Source organism: Columba livia, chromosome 21 (assembly GCF_036013475.1).
Source record: "Columba livia isolate bColLiv1 breed racing homer chromosome 21, bColLiv1.pat.W.v2, whole genome shotgun sequence".
NCBI classification, from domain to species: domain Eukaryota; kingdom Metazoa; phylum Chordata; class Aves; order Columbiformes; family Columbidae; genus Columba; species Columba livia.
The window spans coordinates 3,292,605-3,312,481 of NC_088622.1; the positions used below are offsets into that span (position 1 = coordinate 3,292,605).

General features: G+C 44.6%; 1 protein-coding gene and 1 long non-coding RNA gene across 5 annotated transcripts in view; both read right to left on the reverse strand.

Moving 5' to 3' along the window:
• CLSTN1 (calsyntenin 1) overlaps positions 1–6,434 on the reverse strand; it is a 31,699-nt gene extending 25,265 nt beyond the window's left edge. For 2 of the 4 annotated variants that reach the window (XM_065037479.1, XM_065037477.1), the window contains exon 1: positions 6,093–6,434. In XM_065037479.1, the coding sequence (XP_064893551.1) occupies positions 6,093–6,156 (64 nt within the window). In that variant the 5' untranslated portion in view covers positions 6,157–6,434. The remainder of the gene's footprint in view (positions 1–6,092) is intronic. The other 2 variants (XM_065037480.1, XM_065037478.1) reach the window with 1 other exon arrangement.
• Positions 6,435–7,345: 911 nt separating this feature from the next.
• On the reverse strand, positions 7,346–14,450 carry LOC135575947 (uncharacterized). The gene is made up of 3 exons (XR_010467411.1): positions 14,313–14,450; positions 12,187–12,267; positions 7,346–7,481 (listed from the first exon to the last, which is right to left on the reverse strand). It is a non-coding gene; the product is annotated as an uncharacterized LOC135575947 (long non-coding RNA).
• Positions 14,451–19,877: the final 5,427 nt, after the last annotated feature.

The following is a 19,877-nucleotide window of genomic DNA, read 5'->3' on the forward strand; positions in this document are numbered from 1 at the left end:
ATTTTCTTTCTCTTTAATTGCCCCCAAACTCCTGAAATCTACAGAGAAAGTTGTTCCAAGCCAGACTGTTCATTTCAAACCAAAACAGCCGGCCTAGCCCAAGCCTGACACTAACAAAGTGCCCTGAGCTGTTAATCTCTTGCCATTTAACTGGGATAAACTACACTGGTTTCCTTGAAATACAATATTCACACTATTTGTAAGCGCCTCAACTGGAATCTGTTGTAAATCCCAACTAGCATTTAATCTAGTCAAGTGGGGAAGCCGCCCTGGCACCACGCAGCACACAGACTTCTACTTAGCTTGACCGACCAAAAAAGAATTTACAAGACAGCCAAGCATCCCTCTTTTTCCAGGCAGCAAACTGAATTGCAAAGGTCATGCTAGAGCCTGTACTGCTGGCAAGCAATGCCTGAACGTGCATCTGCAAGGGGAGCACAAGCCACACGTCCAACCCGGTTTATCTGCAGATAATTGCTGCTCAACGGGAGGACAGGGAACTGGTGCCTGATGAGTTGTGTGCCTTCAACACTGGGTTTGAAAATCCCGTTCACACCAGTTTCTGCTAACACTGACTGGAACCACTACTGCCTGTTCCGCAGAAAAGGAATGTATAATACGTTAAAGAAAGGACGCAATGGCTAATGCTGCAGAATGCAATCCAGCACATCAACCAGCAGCAAATTCTCCTGCTGTTTAAACAAATTAATGAATGGAAATGAATGCGTAGGCAGGGTAATGGGGTTTAGGGCTAGTATGGAAACTTTATCATCAAAAGCTATTATCTTAAAACAATCCCAAATAGTTATGTTCACATTGAAATACTAGAACCAATTAAAACTACACGTAATTATCGAAGCATTTTCTGAGGCCTCTGGTTATCTTCTTACCAGTCGTCAGAAGCTCATTTGACTTAAATGGGATCTGGCACCTACATAACTGAAGGTTTGGACACACTTCAACCAGAAAGGGCTGCAGCTGAAAATACTGTTTTCTTCCAGATAACTATTTCAAATACATTGTGTTGCTGATCCACGCTACACATCTCTAGAATTAGATCAAGATGCTTTATGTCAAAACAAATTCTTAAGAATTAACTGGTAAACATGTTGAACTAACTCGATTACAGGTACTAGAGTTTGAAAGCTAGATGGCTCAGTCTAGGGACAATAAAGCATTGATTTCCAAAATCCACCTTTGAGACTTCGTGAAAAAACCCAGAGATTGCATAAAAAGAGAATTACAGTCTCCGTCAATTGAAATGAACTGCACTCAGTGAACTGGGTAAACACTCATTTGCTCCTGTCTTAAAGGTCTGACAAAAACTTTAATGACTGCACATCTTTTGTCTGATTGTCTTCCTCTTGATGTAAGAGAATATAAGCATGCCTTTCAGTGAGACAATTAAAACTCCAAAGCATGTCTTACCTTGAATATTCACTATTTAGTACTGTTCTGATGAAACTTCAAGCAACATCATTAAAAGAACAAGCTTGTGTAGTACATAACTACGGAAAAGTATCGCTCAGCCAAGGAGAAAAGATCTACACAATAAAATATGCCTTCTCCACCCCAAAAGCAAAGTTTAATAAGAAAGGGCGTAGCACAGTCTGATTATAATGTGTGTGCTGTTCCTGGCCGGACGCACCAGCCTGCAATTCAGCCTGTTTCCTATGAGAATGGGTGAAGATTAACTTTGTATATAAACAACTTGAAATATGTCACCAGCAAGGAAAATATTTGTTTACTCAATTTGGTCTTCTCATACCTAAAATTTTATCTAAAAGCCATTTTCTTACAAGCAGGTACAAACAACGGGATAAAACTGACCACAAGTTCTGCTCAAGTGCTGAGTTCCCTGATAGCACGGAACTTTCCTTATCTATAGCATGGGTTTCCAAGACAAACTAGAATTTCCTTTACCAGCTGGAGGCAGCAGGAAAATACAGAGGGATGAAGGGCTCAGGTAAGGGCAGGGGCATCCCCTGACATTAACCTCTACAGCTCCTAGTTGAAGGAAAATCAATGGTCAAAATCCACCCCACAATCTCCCATCTCTATTCTGGATTCTTTGCCACAGTCCTGGAGGCTCAACTGTCACACATTGGGAGCACGAGATAACATTTACAAATTCTCACGTGCCTGCACAATTAACACTAATTCTCCAAACACCATATTCAAACTAACGGCTACAGGAATTCAACAGGTTTTATTAAATTCTATTTTACCTAGGGAAAAGTCTCTGGTTTATCACCACTTGCCAACAAGTTGCCTAAATGGGACTTTGTTTGTACAAAGACACATGGAAATATCGCTGTAAGTCTGAAACTCAGGTGTGTGCAAATGCCTGGTTAGAAACTAGCCGCAATTTTTATCACCCACAACTGCAGGAGAAGAAACGTGCTGAGCACCAAACACCTTAGATAAGGGATATTTGGATAAAAGCCTCGCAGGGAAAACAGCAAACAAAAATATTCAATCACAAAACAGTCTAAATAGGATTAAGGCAACAAAGCCTTAATTTTTGAGGTGAAATTTAACATGTTTTAAATTAAACAGAACACTAAAATAGAAAACAAGCCTGTGGCTGTAAACATTCATTTCATAAACGTTCCCTTAAATGTTGCTAATTATAGTGCAAGAGTGAAAAGCACTTACTTTCTAACTGCTAACATATTTATAAACTTCACTCCTTGAAAGGGAATCTTATTTACAAATAAATACAGTAACATCACCTCGGTGTAACCAGCACTTCTGGCTCTACTTGCTGACTCAATTTAAAAACAGGGAAACCAACCGGGAGCAGCAGCAGCAACTTGTTTTCAATCTGAACACAAAGCAAGTGAGATGAGACCTAATACTACAAACAAAGGACAGACAGTTCTTCAAAGGCACTGAGGTTTCCAATAATCCTTTCTAAAGGCTCCTAAGGAGGTTTAGTCCCTACTGAAGCCAATGTGAGTCAATCAGTACAAATCAAATAAATTACAGTGCAAAACAAGATTTATTTAAGACTGAGGCTTCTGACTTAATAAGCTCTTTCATGTTTTGAGGTATCGCTTCTGTCTTTGACAATAACGATAATGATACAAGATGTATGCCCCTTAATATCATTAAAAAAATCAGATAGAGTTCTCTGAATACACCCAAATAGAATGAGAGATACGGCTCAGGAAAATGGTCAAAGTGCTTTTGTTCAGAAAATGCCAAAGACTACAGAAGTTCTTCCTCTACTGTTGAACAATTTCACAGCCATAAGCCACTAAGCTACCAGAAACTTAGATTTTCAGGGCAAAAAATGCTGCCTTACCCAGAATATCAAAATTCTAACGTAATGTGTCTGAGATGCTCACAATACGCTGTCCTGTGGCCTGATCTAGGTTTAACTTAAGCCTTCCAACTCCCAGGAGAAATTGAAGGCTGTGAGTCCAGCTTCTGTCCTTCTCCTTAAAAAAAACTCCTTGCAACAATCTGAAACTGGTGATTTCAAGTCTGCAGGAATATTAAGACCTCAAACCAAAGATATATTTAGAAATCCAGATACATTTTCCCAGTAACTTGGCACAGACAGCACAACCTGCAGTCTAATAACAGGGGAGAAGGCACAACAGTACTGCAAACACACTAAGTCACCTGTGCTCGCCCAGACCATCTCTCCTCCGTTTCAGTTTCCACAACACTCTATTGTTTTATAAAATATCTATAGAAAAAAAGATTTAAATTGTTTGCTTCTGAACAGATGGCTGTATGTTATACTTCTGCAAGCATTATGCATCATAGAAAGGTCTAACGCTGGTGGATTCTGTCTCTTCTCAGTAGTCTCTTACTTTCATAAATCCTTAAGAGGAAAAAAAAACAACAGCTCCCATAAAGAGCCAGATTTTCTCTTCATAATGCTTTAGAGTAGTCTAAAATTTCCTTGCCTCTACAAAGGCGATATAAACCTAGCCACCAGCCCCATACTATAGAGGCCGTTACCATGTCAAAGAAACAGCTGCAGTAAGAGCGTGGTGGTCAGAAAGTGGTTTGTGGTTTGGATCGAACACATTTGTAGCACCAGAAATCTTCCTGAAATAATCACAGCTCAGCAAAGCTCCCTCCAGATAGCGTTATTTTTCATCAATACCCTTCCTAAATGACAATAAGCTGGAAGGGACACAAGAGTTTTCCATTAACTGGACAGGAAAACTCCTCTTTAGAACCTGAAACCCCTCTTTGCACCCCTTAAATTAACCATAGAGAAGACGGTAGGTCAGCCAGCTCTCACCTAACTTCTGTGTAAGATCACGTCCCCCCAAAGCTACTTCTGATTCTTTCCATCATCACAAAATAAACCACTTTTCACTCTTCTGTTCCAACTGGGGAATACTCAGCACTGCAGGGTGGAACTCACCACTCACTGTGGCCTTTCCAGGCCATTTCTGCACAGTAGCGAACCAAGCACAACTCAGTTTAATAATAAATCTTACCAACCTTGGTAACGAGGGCTTTTAAAGTCACAGATGAAAAAAAATGAAGCGGTACTTAAAAAAAAATTAAAGGGACAATACAACACAAAACGGAAAGTTTACCATAAAAGTTTCCAAACAAACGTTTCTCCCAACAAGAGTGAAGTGAACACGAGCTGCCCTCACAGCTTTCCAGGTTTTCTCCAGAGGTCACGTCTCATTAAATGCATCTTTACGTAACATTATTAATAGGCCCACCAAGAGTAGGCAAAACGTCACGAGGACAAAGACAACTGCCCACACGAAGCCAAACCAGACCTCGCGTGTAACTCGGTGACGCGCGATGAAGTTCAACAGATCAGGACCGGCAGCTCTGTAGACTGGACTGAAAACAACCTCCAACCAACTCCAGAGCTGTCCTGGGTAACGCTGCCTAAATTTGCCATTCGTTTCCAAGTACACAGTAGCTTTCTTAAAAAAGGGGGTTTGATCTTCACTTTTATTCACTATTTCAAATGATGGAAAAGCCTAGCAATTCAATTAACTTGTGCATCTGTACTGGTGTGGTATGCATTAAATTTAATGGTTCCAAGAATATCAGTGAAGAGGTTGTACTTAAGAGACCTTGTACAGGTAAATCATGGTCACTACCTAAACAGCTGGCAGACTTCTTAACTACAGCAGCAGCTTCTTGATCCTCTGTAGGGAAATGCAGCAGGATGGATCATTTACGAGCTGGTTCTGTTTAAGATCAAGAACATCCCTTCAATGTGTTTTTAAGCCATTTTAAAGCCACGCTTCTTATCTATATTCAAATTAAACGCAAGATCTCGAATCTCATCATATGATCGGCTGCATCTTGCAGAAACAGCCTTCTCCATCCCAGGGGTAACCTTCAGGTGAGGAAGCGTCCGCAAGCCTCTTACTGAAATCTGCTCAGGAGGAGACCTGCAATGCGTCTGCTTTTACTCCACAGGATCAATCGATAGCCACAAGGCCACCGTTTAAAAACGCCGTTATGGCTGAAGGTTTAGCAAAGCCAGCTCCTCTCGGCAACAACCAGCCGAGTGTTCTTTACACAAACCGGGGTTCCCGAGGTGTTTAACCTCCCCTCCCCGCTGCCCACCCGGGCGCTCCCCCGAGCTGCCCTGAGGGGAGCGGCGCTTCCCGCGGCCGGGCCGCTCGGGACGGGGCCGCCGGCGGCTCCCGCTGCGTTTCCACACCGTGACCCTCCCCCGCAACAAGTGCCGACCCCTGCCCGCCGCGGGCACCGCGGATCGCCGGCCCTGGCCGCGCTTATGTAACGCAGCCGAGCCCGGACCCCCGCGGGGCCCGACCTCCGGGGGAACGAGGCCCCGGGGCGCAGGTGAGCGCCGAGGCGCCGCCGCCCCCCCCTCCCCTTCCCGCAGGTGCAGTGGCCGCCGCGGGGTCACCCCGGGGAGGGGCGGCCAGCGCCCTCCTTCCCCTCCCCGCCCGCCCCGCGATGTCCTCCGCCGCGCTCCCCCCCTGCGAAGGACGAAGAAGCCAAGGACACCCTCCCCGCCCGGCACGCCGCCCCCCAGCGCGGGCATCCCACCCGCCCCCGCCGCCCTCCCGCTCCCCCGGCGCCGCGCAGCCTCCCCCGCCCGCCCCGGCTCTGTTTACCTCTCGCGGCCGCCGCTCCTCCGCAGAGCAGCGCGGCCAGCAGCAGGCAGGAGGCGGGCGGCATGGCAGCGCGGAGCGGTGCGGGGCAGCGCGCAGCCCCGGCTGGCCGGGCGGCTGTGGCGCCCCCGCTGGTCCGGGCTCCGCTGTGCGCCGGGCGGAGGGCTCGGCTCGGCCCCGAGGAGGAGGAGGAGGAAGAGGAGGAGAAGCGCTGCCCCGCTCCGTTCGCCTTTTCTCTCCTCCTCCCCTCCCTCCCCCGCCCGCCAGCGGCACCTAAAATGGCGGCGGCGAGCGCGGCCGGTCCCCCCGCGCCGCTTCCCGGGCGGAGGAGGGAGCGAACCAACGGCGCGGGGGATGCGGGGGATGCGGGACAGCCCATTGCGCGGGGGGCGGGCCCCGCGCCGGCACCGCCTCTCGCAGCCTGTCGCGACAGAGCCGCTCCGCCCCGACAGCCCCGGCACTGCGGCACCGCAGTCCCGCGGTTCGTCCCTCTCTTCCACCTCCGGCCCTGCCTTTTTTTTTAGTTTATTATTGGTTTGGCTGAAGGTCCCCGCGTTGCCGCAGCTGCGGGTCAGTTGGTCATCACGGCTGAGCTGATGCCCCACGCCAGCGTCACAGCTGATGTAAGCAAATGGTGATTGAAATCCCAGCGTTTTAGAAAATAATTAAAACCCACCTAAAGCCATTTAAGCGCTTTGGCCTTGACTTCCGCAGATCGTTTCAGCAAAAAGGCAAAAAAAAGCTGTGTTTTTAACTCACCCAGCAGTGATGCTAAAGAGAGCAAGGCCAGCAGCAACAGTGAGGGAAAAATTCACAAGTACTATCTCAATCGAGAAGTTTAATAGGAATAATCAAGGTGCACAGAACCAGTCCTGTAATTAAAAAAATTCGGCCTTCGATCAGAAATCTCAATTAGAAAATGCTTCAACAGAAGAAAAAAAAACCTTATCGTGATCAGAGTTTTGACAACTAAAATGCAACCAAGTTATTTTATAATTAGATATGACTACTCATGCTTTGTACCTATTAGCCATTTCACTCCCACAGTGAAATAAAAATAAAGCCCAGAATGTTCAAGATCCTAGAGATGGGGTGTTTCTTTATTTTAAAACACTGTGCAATTTAAATACCAAGATGTGTCTATCCTGGAAACGCGTCCCCTGCCTCCCAAGGCAAGGCCAACGCTGTTACCTTCCCTGCTCACCCCAAAATTGATACGGGGGGGACCGGCCAACCAAAGGTGAGAAACCGACTTACTGTCCTTGGTCGCTGTGGAGATCCCAGCAGGTTGGCAGCAAGTCAGCGCTTTTGGATATTCAAAGGCCACCCAAGGGCTTCTCCCATCCTCAAAACAACCATCTTGCTGGATCTTAAGAATATTTGCCAATACGGCTGCGTGCAGAGCAGAAAAGGAATTTGAAGATAAATACATCATGGTCCAATACGATGAACAGCACCTCAATTATTAGCCTGTGCTATGGAGCTATCCCTTCACCAAGCAACCAAGTAGGGCCACATTTACTTCATTGACGGTGCTGTTGACCACCTGCTCTACCAAGAGCTAAGATGTCTTTCTTTTTAAAAATAAAGCTGAAGCCTCAGTCTGAAACCCCTCGATTCCTCAGCCTGTCTGACATATGCTGGATGGCAGATCATGTCAGAAGAAGCCCGTAGCCCATCTGTTGCCAGAGAGCTGAGTCTTTACATTCTGCCAACGCAGCTTCAGCCGGCAGTGTGCTACATCATCTATTTCTCTTTTGTGTGGAGAGTAGAAGGATCGTCCAGCTCAATGTGACCCTCAAACTAGCCTGACTAACTTAACGCGCAAGAACAACCCCATTAGTAAAGATTTGCAAGGCGAGACGTCATCAGTTAAAAGGTGATTGCCCATTGATGGATGCATGACAACACAGATCTATTGGCCCAAATACTGGATTTTTGTTAGAAATATAACTACGTACAGAGCTTGGGTGTCGATATAAAAGTATCTCAAGAGGGCTTGTAAGTCACTGGCCAGTTGGCTTGCAAATACATGCATACTCTAAAGCATTTTCTGCAAAATAATTTATTATTACCTTTAAACTGGAGAACAACCTAGATTCATTAGATGTGGCAGAACAGAGAGTTTTAAGAGCAAGATGAGCTCTGTGGTCCACGTGTGCGATACCATGCACGCTACCACCAAACACAGTAAGAACAAACTTCAGCGCTACCATCAGCACTGTTTAAATGATTCTGATTCTGCGGAGTTAGGGCGGACAGACATTTTTAAGAGAAGAAATGCTATGTCCTGGTAAACCTTATTTATTGCACAGTGGCATTACCAGCTCAGATTAATTAATCAGCTGAATCAGTCATGATGAAACTGAGAAATTTCCAAGGAACGAGAAGGCATCGATCGCATTTCACTCTCTAAGCAAAACGCCTCCGAGTCAGTTGTGACTAAGGCTCTGATTCAGTAAAGCAAATAATTCTTTCGTCTGTATTTTAAGATCAGTTAGATGATTTTGTTTAGTGAGATGACTAAATGGTTTGAACTGGGAGTTCAGTGGTTGGGGATACAGATAGTATGGGCACTCCAGATGTGGTGGAGACGGCAAAATGGAATTCTGATCCCTATCGCCACTGATGTTCCAATGGCACTGATTCTAAGAGTACAGGAAATACATCATCTTCTCAAATACCTTTTGTTTCACAAAGCTAGATTTGATCTAAACTGCCCAGTGTGAGACCTGCTGTGCACCAGCCCTATTTGCTTTGGAACAATAGCGATGCGGTTTGCCGGGGTAACTGCATTGCACAAGCTGACAGAGATTCTCACTCTCTCTGAAACGCCACATGCCATTATTTCAGAGAACTAACTTCAGCACCTCCATTTTTACCACCTATCTCCCTCCTACTCTCTGACCCGCTTCTCGGGCTCCAAAAAACATTGATTTTTATTATATTAGTAAGCAACAAAACTGTAACAAATGGCTCCTGGCAGAACATGTTTTCTGTTACAGCTGAAAAACTATCGGACTGATGTCCTTGAAATGCACAGTGTGACTAATGCCCGGCTTGCAGGGACCCAGGAGGACACATTTATTGCACTTGTCAGAATGGAGCTGAGCAGCCAGGAATGAAGAGATAAGGTGATAGGTAAAAACGAATGCCTTTGCATGCTGCTCAAAGCAAGCCAGTGCACAGCAGAAACACAGAGAGCAGCCAGATATGCTCAGTCAACAGATCTGGATCGGATTGCCAGAGCTCAGGCTCATAAATGATTCTGAATACACGTGAAATATGCACCATTGCTTCTAGATGTTAGACTTGTTCAAAATGGAAAAGGGTCCAGACTTCAAATACTCTAGAACCGGGTTGAGAAAATGGTCCAGTCTTTAAATAAAGAGGCTAAAACCAGGTGTGGGCTTATTTTAATCTCAGTACTTCAATTAATGCCTGTATACTGGTTTGTTTGCAGAGGATGATTGCTTTTAAAGGGAACTTAGAACTCAGAACCCAGCTTTACCTCCTCTAGTGAGCATTTGGTTTATCACAGCTGCCCTGAAACCGCTTCTGCAAAGGGACCAAGGGCCATAGAGACTGTGCAGTGAAGTAATTAAGCTCATGAGACTTGCATGTGCAGCCAAGCAAAATATTAGATGAAGGCAACAACAGAGCAGTTTCTGAGCAGCTGTGTTACCGCTCCACTGCAGCTCCTGCATCCCCGCTAGAGAACGCAACAGGAGAATCCCAAAGTATTTGGGGAGTTTGAGTTCTAATATATTTTGGTTCTGATATGGTTTATCAGCCTAAGCCAAGAAGGAAGAATGAACAATAACGACATAAAGAGAGTGATGGTTCAAGGTGCATGTAAAAAAATGAATTCTTCACAGTGATGTCTATGAAACCGCAGGGTACTCGTGTAAAGAAGGAGCATCTTTTGGGTCATTCGAAATAAAACACAACAAAATGCCAGAGCAATGCCCCTACAAGCATGAAAACACATATAGGTGACCTGTTCCATCTTTCCTAGCCTTGCTATCCCTAATACACACAGTTGCAATCCCCTGACCATAAAGAGGCATAAAATCCATGTGTTTTTAGATTCGGTGGATTAAGATTTGGAAGCTGACTGTACATATTAGAGGAGAAAGAATTAGAGGACTGGTTTTCCCCACACTGGAAAATTTCCAGAACGGCTTTGATCATGTGGGAGAATTGATTTAGGGGATGCAAATGAAGGCCTTGGCCATCTGAAGAAGAAAATCTTCTCCCCTGACATTTCTGAATGCTCAGAGAATTCTCAACGAGCCATTGAAGTATGGGTTCATCAGAGAAGGGAAAATTCAATAAGCAAAGAAGTGCATAAAACCATCCAGCTCCCTCGCAAGAAAACCAGCTGCATTATAGCAATCTTTCTACCTTGCTTGATCCTTTTTTCCCCTGTTTAGACTCACCTTCTGTTGCAAAATATGCATCTAGAAACATGAAAGAGAGAAAAGATGCAAGTCTTTCTTTTAGAAACTGAATATTCTGCAACATCATTATAATATTTTACAACTCGTTAGCACCTTCCATCCTAGGATCTCCAAGCATCTCCCCAGCGTTAATTAATGCACTCTCACAATTCTTCTGTGAAGTAGAAAGGCAGGTGTCTAGATATTGTGATGACAGATACATTACAATCGAATAAGACAGAATTTCTAGGCTTTTCATTTGCATATTTAGGAGAGTAGGGCACAAAAAGGGTGGGTAAAATGAAGAAATACTGCAGTACCTTGAAATAATTTCAGTTAGAAAATACTATAATATCTTGGAAGTACCTTGAACCAGACTGGCTTTCATGAGCTTAGCTAAAAAGCGACACTTGACTTAAAGACCTCAAGAAAATTTAAGCTTTATGAACATAAGGCTTTGCATCTAATACCTCAGTAGCTATTTTGTGTTATAGAAATAAATGAAGAGTCTAAATGAAACCAGACCTGCTCCTTAAAATGTATTTCCTTATTCCAAGGGGTACTGAAGTCTCCTGAGTCCCTGGAACCACTGTGGAAGAGCATTAAATAAATGATTTGAAAAGCTTAGTGAGACACCACTAAAGAGGAAGAGGAGCAAGGACAGAAAGTGAAACAGGAGCAGGAGAAAGTTGTTTTACTAATCATCCTCTAACTCAACAAAAGAAGAATTACAGTCGGGTGCTCTGGATGATCCTCTCTACACTGTGTGCCCACAAAATACAGGGACTCCAGTGGTTCTATGTTGTTTCTTTATGTACGGTGCTAACCTGTTCTGAAGAGCAGCACAGTGGGCCATGCCCATGTTAACAACTGCTTTAATTCCCTAATTTATATAGAAAACCGAACTAGTGATTTAGGCTGTAGGAAAGGGGTGGGAATTAATTACAAAAAGTGAAGATTTAGAGGTTTTCTTTCCAGTTCTATCAGAGATGTCCCTTTGAGGCAGTGAGCAGCTCCTCCCCTATTTCCTTATCTGATGACAAAATATAGCAATGTATAATATAGAAAAGGATGGATAGATAAACCAACTGAAATATTTGCACCAGGTACTGGTGACTGTTTAAATCACCCAGCTTCCAGATTTATTGTGTTCTTTAGGATCGCGGTATTCAGCGAACATCTGGCGGTATGATGATGTTCTCCTCCCCTCGCTGCCCTGCAAGGAAGCCGAGAAGAGGCACGTGCACGAGCGTTCCCCTCCCAAGAGCCATATGGGGATGTAAAGGCATTCTCTGAATTCATTACCCTGCCCCACAATATGATTCCGCCTTTGTACGGGCAAGAAAATGGATGTTAATTTATTCCTTATTGCTAATTTGAAAAGGAGCGCAAACACAACAGTTCCATTGCAGAGATTTCTACCAAGGGTGTAGTTTAACTCCAATTACATGCTATTAGTACATTTGCTCTTTGTTCCTCTGGCATATTAATTACATGTCTGGTATTCTGATAATTAACACAATTATGCTCCTTATTTTTCCCGTTCATTAGACAATATTCTTGCATTTTATTCAGAGAAGTAATTTTCCGTAGGTAGAAGGAGCCAAATTATTTCATATTAATAAAATCAAGCAAGGGGTTTTAAGTGAGCTTACACAGAGAAGTTCCAGCAGTGTCCTCCAGCAGAAAGCAAAGCAGATGCTCTCCTGTTGGGCTGCAGTTTATCTCAGAGACTTCTAAAAGGAAACCAAATGATAAACCTCCAGTTGTGTCTCCAGCATTATAATCACTGGTTGAAGTGAACGCAAGTGAACACTTACCAGATATCCCAAAGAAATATTAAGGAACTAACCCCCAAAAAAGCACTGTGGCTACTCTAAGACAGCAGACCCAAATTACCCAGGGGCTCTCTGAAGACAGGTTTTCTTATTATTTCCTATACAGTCCTAAAACCACAACAACCCCCAAACTGATCTCAGAACCCAGTGGTACTGCCCCTATTCAGAGAGCAGAGCTCTCGTCCCAAGTATTTGCAAAGGTGCGATTTGGAGACAGGACAGGGCTGTTTGTTCCCTTCCTGGTGGCACCACCGACATTCCACCCACAGACGAGTCCCCGAATCTTTCTGTGCCTCTTTATCCTCTCAATTCAATGCAACTTGCCTATTCCATAAGGAAGTAGTAAGACTTCATTAACTGTTTGGTAAATTAAGATCCTAGGATGAAAGCTTCTCTAGAAATTCAGACTATTATTTTCATTAAAAAGCAGCATTTGTAAATTCCCTGCTATTAAGTGACCATACATATCATAAACAGCCAGTCCCAATTTCCAAACAAATCTTGAGAAGCACTATCTTATACTATTTTCAATAAACTATGTAATAAAAAAATATTCAGAACCAAGAATATCACACAAGAGCACGAACAAGTTCTCACGATCCTCACGTGACTGTTCAGTGACTTTCAGTCAATGTCCAGATGTATCTGTATTCCTTTCACGGTGTATTGTGAGTGGAGGTTGTAAACGCTCACCACCACAGCCTGGAAGAGAGCTATCGTTTTAAACCTTTTCTTCTGTTTTTCCTGTAAATGGGCCCAATCTTGCTGCCTCTGAAGCTGGTGGCAACACTGTTATTTAGATGTGGAAAACGGGGTCAATTTTATTCTGAGACAGAGTTCTTCTGAGACAATTCTCCTGAGACAGAGTTCTAATTGCCATATTTTCCCCACCACACAGGGTTTTTTTAAAGACAGCAAAACTTAGCTAAAAACATAGGCTTTTTTGTTTGTTTTCTCTACAATTCCTGTGCTCCTAGCTTCTTCCTGTGCTTTGGCCGTTTACGTTACGGTCTCATCAGACAAGAGCGGAGCAAAATATGTGAAAAGACAACAGATTTATTTCTACCCCGCCAGACAGCGGTTGTGACCTTTCCCCGCAGTAAGCCACTGCCCTCCTGGCCTTGGCTCTAATTGCAGATTTGCTAATCACCTTTTGATCACCCGCCCATCTAATCGCCGCCTGCTGCAAACCACAGAGCCGGCCCTGTTCTCCGAGAAGAACAGCACAACGCGCAACCGCGACGCTTGTGTTCGCGTCCGTATGGAAGGGATCAGAGGATTAAGAGGGACAGTCAGCCCTGATTAACGCTGCGGGCGAGCGAGAGCCCTCACTGCCCCGTCAGCTCCGCGGCACAGTCTCCCTACAAGGACACGGTGTCTTCTGTTTTTAAACCTAGGTGCTGCTTTCCTCTGCTGCTCTGCAATAGGAAGGAGGCGAAACGCTGGCGGCAAACTGTCCCGGGGTGGGAAGGTGTGTTCGAGGGGTGGAATACAGTTCTGGGAACGTGCTGGAGATCAGCAGAGGTTTGTTTCTATCACTGACCTGCCATCAGTAGGAGCCAGCAAAGAGCTGTGTTGGCTTAAAGCAGGGAACAAACACACACTCAGAACTAAGGCTCACGTGCCCAGCAGAACCGAGATCCCCATGGTTTGTGCTCAGCACCAAGGTAAGGATGTCCTCCCTGCCCCTAACCAACCTAATATATGCAAGTGAATCTGGGGGATTTGGAATAATTACCCCATCCCAACATGTGCTGCTTTAATGAATCCATTAGATCGTTAATTCCATGTTTTCCCCTACTCAGTGAAGATAAAACATTTCTAGAGAGCTCTTTTATAAAGGTTATGTGCCCGCTTCTGCTATGCCATCAACTTCTGCTGGACTCAATGTGATCTCAAGGTCCATCCTACCACCCAGCCGTGAATTTCCACTCCACCTGTACCTTTTAATATTTCAGATTTCCTCTTGTTTCCACGATGGACAACGGGTGTCTGATGTAAGACTTCTTTTCTCCTTCTGGTCTATCCACTATTCTCCCGTGTTGGGCAAAAGCAGACCAGCCAAATGACTGGAATGTCACACTGTCCTCTGCAAAGGAAGCAAGGGGGGGCTGTAAATCCTGTGTTGTGTTAAGCAACTGAAGCCCAGTGCTTTGCACTGCATTCTAACACTACATGTTTCCCGTGTTGGCTGCTGTTTCGATGCTGCGCTGCCCATTGGGTGTGAGTAAAAAGCTTATGAGACGAGACAGGCGCATCGTCCTGTCTGGAGCTCACGGCACATTGACACAGCACAAGGAAGAGCCTCGGGGAACAGCTGGTGTCTGTGTAACGTTACAGTAAAACACGGCTCAGGATCAGTCAACTATTTATTGACCTGGTGTAAAAATGAGTCTGAGTGCCCGTTTTTTGCCGATTTGAACAGGAGGTGTATGATGACACCTGAAGTTCCAGAGGCTCTGCAATGACCAAGCCCTCAAACTGAGCAAGATGCGCAGGAGCTGGTGTTTCTGCAACAAACAGGATAAATGTGACAGCTCTTCTACTTGTTAAACCCCGATTTGTGTAGGAGATTATCATATGGCATTCTACAGTCCTAACCCTAGACCCAGACTTAGAGTTTTTGTCCATTTTCTAAAGTAATGTCCCTAGGAGCCAGTGAGATGTCTCAGACAGAAAAAATACTCGAGCAATGAAGGGGAAAAACCTAAATAGCTGTAGAATATTCATTTTTTTTCCAGTGAAAGGCACACAAAGCAACACATCATACACCAGATTTGCACAAGAGACTTTAGTTAGAACATCTTCATACCCTTTTCCCTCAAGCATCTCTGCTCCCTTTGCTGCCCAGCTCTCATTCTGCCTGACAGCCCCTTCATCACAGTATCTCTGTCACATGCATAAAGTATTATTTAACCTCCAGCACAGAGGAAATGCACTGATAACCTACTGGGTTTTCCCCTTTAATCTCTTTTCCCCTTTACTGCTCCCCCTCTCTTTTCAGTAGCTCGAAGCAAGAATGGTGCTAACAACCTTCACAAAGATTTATTCGGCTCCAGACTGGAACAAATTCTCTGCACTCTGTCAAGATAGGAGACTAAAGAACCACCACACACGACCTCTGCTTTCTACCCAGGTGGCAGAACACGCTATCCATCAGATGACAAAAGCAGCCTGGCCTCTCCTGCAAAGACACCAGCACGTGTGTCATTTCAGAATTACAGAGCCAAGTTAATTGTGGCTGAAGCTCATCTAAGTCACTAGCCAGCCCTGCAGACTGAATGTTGCTTGTGATCCCCGAGTGGTATCCAATAGTCCTTGTGTTCGCGGTATTTTTGCGGCTGTGCTCTGCAGCAAGCTGACACAGTTGAATTTAATGTTCCTTCTGTCAGAGCTGAATTCAAGGTGTTGACTTTGAGCTGCAAGCGCTACCAAGTCTGGATCTTACTATGTCAAACACCTCGTTATCTGTCATCCATCTCACCAGTATTTAAGCCATGGTGCTTTTTCTGACAAACTCTCTATTTAAACCTCTAAGGACAGAGGAAAGGACGTTCTCTATAGGACAGAGATGTGTATCTTCACATAGACAGTCTGGCCATGCCAGGTTACTCTTTACCAGAGCAGGTACAGCTGAGCTCTGCTGGGTTGGTGTCTGCAAAATCCTTAGAAAGCCTTTCCTGTTCGTTACTGGGATGTGGTTAATTCAAATACCTCTCAGTTATCTAAGTCTCTCCTCCTTTTAAAGACTTGATTTAATTCCCTGCACTGCTCCAAACCTCTGACATCCAGACCGCTCCATTTAGAAACAGGAGAGTAAAGAAAGCCATCCCAGCCGGGGTAAGTCGAAATGTCCCATTTAGTTTCAGAAGACTGTGACCTCGAGGTCAAGGCCAGACTAAAACAAAAGGTTCTACTTTAGGCCCATATGGTACCAGCAGCTAAACACGCCACAGAACCAGCATGTAGCACAGCGCCTTGCACAGGGAGACTGTGAAGTCTGGTGCTGCTGGCGAGGCGAGTCAAAAGCTTAAGATTCCGTCTAGTTTAATTACCATCTTTCTCCAGGCTCAAAGAAGCTTAGGAGAATACAACAGCGAGGCAGAATCCTCCTCTAACGCTTCCACCTACAGAGATTCATCCATTCCTGACCTGTGCCATCCTCTTCCTCACACACACCAGATATTTTGCAGAACCCAGATATCAAAAAATAAACCTTACAGTACAGAATGTGTTGTGAACTGATCTACTTGCAGGAGAAAACTGCACAGCTGGCTGCGAGCGGGCAGCAGGAACACACTTCAGGCATTAAGAGCAGACATGGATCAGGCGACACGCAGTTAATGTCTGTCTGCTCCAGGCACTTGAGATACAGGACAAAAGACTGAAGGAAAACACTTGGCTACCACTGTCCATTCCAATCACATTCAAGGGTTCAAGGCATTTTGCGCTGTGGCCTCTGATTAGGAGGTCAGGAGTAAAGCTGGAAATGGATAACAGTGCGTGGTCAGCAGCAACACAAGCTTCTGCGTCATTCCATGACCAAGTAACTTCATGCATCCTTCCCACTTCATAATAAACAACATCCAAAGCTGTTCTCTTCTGAAGCAACATCCTTCCACTGAAATCACAGAAACGTTCCATCTTTTCACACAGCGTAGTTCAAGTAAAACACAGGGAACTAACCCTTCAGTTGGGGCCAAGACCCTGAGAGTTAAGCCAAGAACACTGTTAAATACCTATTAAAACATAAATCTAACTGAATGGGTACCTGATATTGTAAGAGTCTCAACTCAGAACACAGACGTACCTGAGGATTCAGTTCAACCAACTTCAAGTAACATGGTTAATCAGAACTATTTTACAACCTTGGGGAAAAAAATAGTTATTAACCACCTGTGTTACTCATAGAATGGGTAAAGGGCTTTTTTCTCTGGGGGGGTCCCAAGAGCGCAGGTGCTGTGTAGCAATGACAAGCACAACACGTGGGGAGAGCATTCTTGCTGTGCATTGAGTGGTTCCAGCAAAACAGAGACAGAATCATCTTCTGACCCCGCAGGGATTGCTGTGTTTGTAACTGCATCAGAACAGGGCAGCGATAATCGGCTAAGCTGGGAAACTAACGATAAGTATAGATGCATCAGTCCACATCTGGGTTGGAGCATTGCAATTGTTAAATAAAGGCTGAAAGTATATTTTCTGAGTTTCACAGATTAGCATTTAGCAGCAAGGAGAGTTAACCTGGAAAATGCCAGGACAGCAAAAAGCTCCGTGCATGTAACTACTTCATGCTGATACATGAGGCAGCTTGTAAGCAGGCCAGGTTATAAAGCTTCAAAAAAACCTTCTCCTTTCCAAAATAAACAATCCCCCAAATTGAAGTGCTTCAGGCTGCAAAGGAAACTAGCCAGGTATTATAACATACTTGCAGGAATTCTGCTTAGGGCAGATCAGCTGCAAAGAAAATGAAAGCAGAGCTCCAAAGACAGTACGTGATTTCTGTCTTTGTATGGGAAGCTACTACAGGCTGACAGGGAACAGATCTGAGCTGCTCTCCCACCTTGGTAGGTAATAACAATGCTCTTCCCTGTATACAGCACTTGTATATTTGTAAAACTGTGAAAAGCATCAGTAACAAGAAGAGGCTTAAGGGAAATCGTAGCGCAAAGTGTCTGTATCTGGGAGACCCACCACAGCACCCCAGCGACCTACTGACTGCAGCTCTGAGAGGTCACAGACACGCAGGATCCAGCGATTGCAGGATAAACACACTATAGCAAACTGATCATGCTGCACCTGAGGGAGCAAAGAGTCTGCCCAGCAGACACCCGTTACCACTATGCCTGGCTCACGATTACACCTTCAAATGCTAGTTTTGCACAAGGCCATTCATATTGCCTAGGATTACTGAAATAATTCATCCAGGCCCAGCTCACAGGGTTCTTAGCACTGCCCTGCGACTGAAGGTGAAATAAACCAAATGAAAACGTTTCACCTACAAGAAATTAAAAAGTAAATCTTATTGCGTGTTGATGCTGTGAACAGGGAAGGATTCGCCAGGCACAAGGAACAACAGGTCCAGCTCCATGTGCACTGAACAGGCTGGTGCTGAAACTAGATACATATCTTATTGCTGCCAGTTGATTTAAAACCAACTGCATTCAGCAAATATCCCACCAAGGCAACAACTGTGCAAGGCTTTGGTGCTCCTGTTACTCTAACCCCTAAACCAACCACTCCGCAGTTTTATCAAAGCTGCTCGAGCTTTGGAACGCTCCGTTATTGAAGAACAGCAGTGAGGAAGAGATGCTTACTCACTAAGGGCTCCTTCTTTTGTAGGATCAAATACAACTGAGCATTTCTTAAACCTTGCTCTTACTGCCCTGCTGGTTTCTGCTGGTCCCCGTGCCCCGCAGCCCTTTTGCTGTCAGCTCTGCCACACAATCCTTTAGGAGGCAAGAGACCAAAAATCAAGCTGAAGAACTGATCTTAAAGCAATCCAAATAACACATTCCGCCCATTGCCCCAGCACTCCAGTTTTTTATAAAATAATTTCTAACTTACATTATATATATTTTGTTTAAAGCTTTCAACTTGTGGCCTTTTTTTTCCTCTTGCGTTATAAGCCACTGATAACTTTAGACATGGCACTGCTCTATTCTTGAAACACATTCTCCATAGTTACAGAAATCTATCCCACATGTGACCCTGAAGTCTTATTTAGTATGATCTCTTGTATAGGTGGCAGGGGTCTTTGAATTTCACGGGCCATTTAATCTTTAGCCTTCACCAGAACTATTGAGGCTGCTGGTGAATTAGAAATATAGGCCTTATGGAACTGAAACAGATTTAATGGTAAAGCATTAGAAATTTAACAACAGCCAAGAGAAGGAGACAACTTACAGTAACTACTTACCTTAGACAGGAATGGGAACAAAAAACCTGAAGAGCTGATTTTATTAGTGGTTCAGCTTCTTTCAGGCAATAGCTCCTTCCAAAGTGCTGCTTTGCCACCGGCTCACATGTTCTGCTACTCCAGGGTTTATTTTAGGATGTGGGAGAATTGATCGATGTGAATGATGGAGTCTCATTTTCATTTACAATGGGTGATGCTCACAATGACCTACCAACAATTAGAGCAATTGCTGCCCATCTGGAGAGAGGGGAAGAGCATCTGATTCAGCTCTAAATCTTTTCCTCAAGCTCTGGAAAACACAGAGTGTTAGGAGAGGCAAATGATGAGCTTGGTAAGAGAAGTACAACAGCACATTTTGAATATCTAAAGGAACATGTCACCTGCAGTGTGTGTGCTTGTTTGGGAGACGTCTCTAAAGCTTTTACACTCCCCTTACTGAATGCCTTAAGCACTATTGGGTTGGTAGCTGCAGCCATTTCTATTTACAAATGTATTTTAATTTAGATCTGTACTCACCTCTGAGCTCTAAACCATCAGTAATGGTTTGCCTGAGAAGGCAAAAGCAGAACGGTAAAGCTAGAGACATTTGTAC